Below are 3,757 nucleotides of genomic sequence, written 5' to 3'. Positions count from 1 at the left end.
CTCTGTGTCCCTCTCTCTCCCTCTGTTTGTCCCTCCCTCTCTCTGTCTCTCTCTCTGTCCCTTTTTATGTCCCTCTTAATGTCCCTCTCTTTGTCTACCTCTGTGTCTCTCTGTCCCTCGCTTTGTCCACCTCTGTCCCTCTCTCTGTCCATTTTTATGCCCCTCTGTATGTCCCTCTGTCCACCTCTTTGTCCCTCTGTATGCCCCTTTGCATGCCCATCTGTCTGTCCCTCTCTCTGTCCACCTCTCTGTCTTTCTGCATGTCCCTCTCTCTGTGTCCCTCTCTCTGTCCCTCTGTATGTCCCTCGTCTCCCTGCAGGACCATGAACAGAGGAGACCACTCCATCATCTCCCAGGCGAGGAGAGAGAGTAAGTCAGAGACATTTTTAACCTCGTGTTGACACTGTTGGACTTTGAGCTTGTTGGACTGAGCTGAAGACATGAGCTGTATGTGCAGCTGTAACCTGCAGTGTTGGACAAAATATTTAGATCCTTTACTGTAGTAAAAGTACAAACACCACACTGTAAAAATACTCTGTTGCAGTAAAAGTCCTGAGTTAAAAATAATACTTTGGTAAAAACTATGTAGGAAGTTTTAGTTAAAGTATAAAAACCTGTAACTGTTTTACAACCAGTTTTTTTTTGTTTTTGTTTTTTATAACTATTATTCGTGTATTTGTGGCGGCCCACCATGACAACATCCGCCACCACGTATTCGTTTTTGGAGCTGAACAGGCTACTGTTCAGTTGTTTGTCACGGCTCACTCTCGGAGCGCAGAGCGTACTCTGGGCACAAACGGAGCAGCAGAACACAGGCGCAGTGAAAGTCAATCTTAACCATTCATTTAAAGGTTACATAAAAATCTAAGACTTAAAAGTATATCTGTGTAAATCATGTACACTTACACTATCTACAGATTTAATACTGCAAACACAGATCTATATTCAACCCACTCAGGCTGATCCCTGCTGTATTTTTTATGATCCACACTGTCGGAGTTTGGCGTCGTACATATTATATTTTTGGATTTACATCTTATTTGCACGTTATTGTTATCTGGACTTTATATTTGCACTCGTCCTCACTTTGCACTGCAGCTGCTGCACAGCGGTCTCCCTCCAGATAAGTTCAGTTTTATCTTATTTGTACTCCGTAAAGCCGCTCTGCTGGAAAAATAAACCTCCATATGTGCAGCTGGAGGGCACATACAGGGCATATACATATACACTGTAATGTAAGGATCATTTACTAAACATTTGATTGAGTCTGTCATTAAAACTCAAGAGAAAAAAAGAAAAAAAAACACGCCTGAACCCCAATTTTGCCCCAAATGCACACACACGAGATCACACACACGTGAAATAACATGCAGGAGCCAAAAACATAAACACTGCACGCATCTGCGCTCTGCTTTTATGTATTTTTAGAGAAGCAATGTCTTTAATTTCTGCCCTTTTTTCATGTTTTACTCCATCAATGTCAAATCACTTAAACTTTGCCTCACTGCCAAATCTTTTAAAGCCGTGCTTCTCAACGTTTTTTCAGTCATGCTCCACTTTGCACAAAATGTGTGCCATGTGCAAGAACACAGACACAATTATCAAAAAATTAAGAATAAAAAGTGCATAAAATAATGTATGTAATGTAGATAAATGGCATATTAAAACATAAAATTTACAGAAAAATTATGAAACAAAATATTTTAATGTCATTAATCAACTGTCGTCTCCCCCTTTAATAAAAAGGGGCTTACGCTGTCGTTAATGTCCCGATTTTAGTGATTTTAGGAACTTTGTCAAAGGAGACACTAAACAGTAACCTTTGTCTCTGACCGGTTGATTGTGGTTCCCAGTGGGAGACAACTGGATAAACTACATCTCCATCGCTGGTTTGAGGACGCACGCTGACCTGGAGGGGAAGCTGGTCAGCGAGCTCATCTACGTGCACAGCAAGATGCTCATCGCCGACGACAACACCGTCATCATCGGTAAATCATCTTCCTCACACTGTTTTTGTTTGTTTTTGTGCCCGCCGCTTCGCTCTCCTCCCAGCAGACGTTTATCTGATGTCGATATCGCAGCTTGAGTTTCTCACGAGATCACAGGATGACAGATGTAATGAAATATACACTGAACTCCGCATGTATAATAGAGGAGCCAGAAACAGGAGCCGCAGAGAGAGACGGCCTCGCCGTTTATATCAGAGAGGAAAAATAACCCAAAATGTTACCAATCAGAAGTCATGAGGTGGGCTGTGGTGAGGTTTCAGTTTCCACTGAAGCCACTTGGGCTAAAAATAACCCGAACGCTGCGACAGGAAAGGGAGGCGCTGCAGATGAAAGCAGCCACAGGCTGGCTGAGTTTCCTAAATGTCATCATTTTTGTGATTTGGCGCTTAAACTGAGGCTCCACAAAACAATTTGACCTGTGACCTCTTTAACTGAAGCTACCTGATGCGTCTTCATGAGGGATTTTCACTCCTCAGGTTTGATTTGTTTTTCCTGCAGAGCGAAAACTGTCACGACTTCACGTGAAAAACTCTTATCGGAGAAAAAATCATTTGAAGTAATCAGGTTTTATTTTCACTCAGTTAACCCTGTCAGACCTGAGCAAATTGGTTTGATTTCTTTGCAAAACATGCAGAGAAGGCAATGAGAAACTTAACAAAAAAATGGCCCAAAAATGAATGAAAATTTAGTCAAAACATTTACTATAAAATTACCTAAAAATAATCAAAAAAGAAAAGTAAAAAACAAAACCAAACAAGAGGATGGAACAGAAAAAAAAGAAAAACATATATCTGCACCAGAATTTTAAATATGTGATTACAATAATTATAAATATAGGTTTCTTTTCATGTTTCCCTTGTTTTTGGATGATTTTCTAATAATTCCTCATTTTTTAAAACTAAATTTCAGGTCTTTTTCCCTTCTTGTTTTTTAAGAAATCAAAGCCATTTGCTCTGGTTTGAGAGGGTTATATGGCTTTTAAATATAAGTAAAAATATGAATAAAAAAGCTTTTGAATTTTAGTGATTTCTTTCAAAGGCTGAAGAAGACAATGAACAACTGAACAAGACAAAAAAGAAATAAGGAAGAATTTGCAGGAAATAAGGAAGAAATTACAAGAAAATAACCTGAAAATTGGCAAAAAAAGAAAATCCAACAACAAAATGACCCCCCGAACGCACTGAAAACTGAAAAGAATATTTGTTTTTTGACACATAATTTAAAACCATACTTATAATAACTTTAAAAAACCTGGTTTTCAGACCAGCAGTTTATTTGTTTAAATTTGTCCTATTCTTAAGAAGTTTGCAGTTTCTTGTCACCTTTTTTTACTTATTTCTTGCAATTTGTAGGGAATTTTGTGCATGGCCTGTTCCCCATGTTTCTGACAGAAATCAAAGCAGTATGCACAGGTTTTAAAGGGTTAAATAACTAAGAAAACTGATGTGCATCCAGGTTGCAAAGGGTTAAAGAGTGTGAACTGCAGTCTGATGTCAGGTGTTGCAGCTCCGCCTGCTGGCGGACTTTATGATCTCACTCTTCTTCTTTGTGGCTCTGCAGGTTCTGCAAACATCAACGACCGGAGCATGCTGGGAAAGAGGGACAGCGAGGTGGCGGTGATCGTGGAGGACTCGGAGACGGTGACCTCGGTGATGGACGGGCGGGAGTACCAAGCCGGGAAATACGCCCTGCAGCTCCGCCTTGAGTGCTTCAAGTACGGAAACATCATAAATCCTTGTTTGTTTGTT

At 40.1% G+C, this 3,757-nt stretch overlaps 1 protein-coding gene across 1 annotated transcript; it reads left to right on the top strand.

Annotated features, from left to right (window-relative positions):
* Positions 1-87: 87 nt before the first annotated feature.
* On the top strand, positions 88-3,723 carry LOC121964387 (phospholipase D1-like; the record flags this gene model as incomplete). Its single annotated transcript, XM_042514594.1, has 3 exons — positions 88-369; positions 1,854-1,988; positions 3,570-3,723. Coding segments are annotated over exons 1-3 (458 nt in total), but the record flags the coding sequence as incomplete, so codon positions are not given.
* Between the last annotated feature and the right edge of the window lie 34 nt (positions 3,724-3,757).

Source organism: Plectropomus leopardus, unplaced genomic scaffold, assembly GCF_008729295.1.
Source record: "Plectropomus leopardus isolate mb unplaced genomic scaffold, YSFRI_Pleo_2.0 unplaced_scaffold15459, whole genome shotgun sequence".
In the NCBI taxonomy this organism is placed as follows: domain Eukaryota; kingdom Metazoa; phylum Chordata; class Actinopteri; order Perciformes; family Serranidae; genus Plectropomus; species Plectropomus leopardus.
Note: the sequence above shows the minus strand (reverse complement) of the source record. Positions and strands in the feature narration are given on the sequence as shown.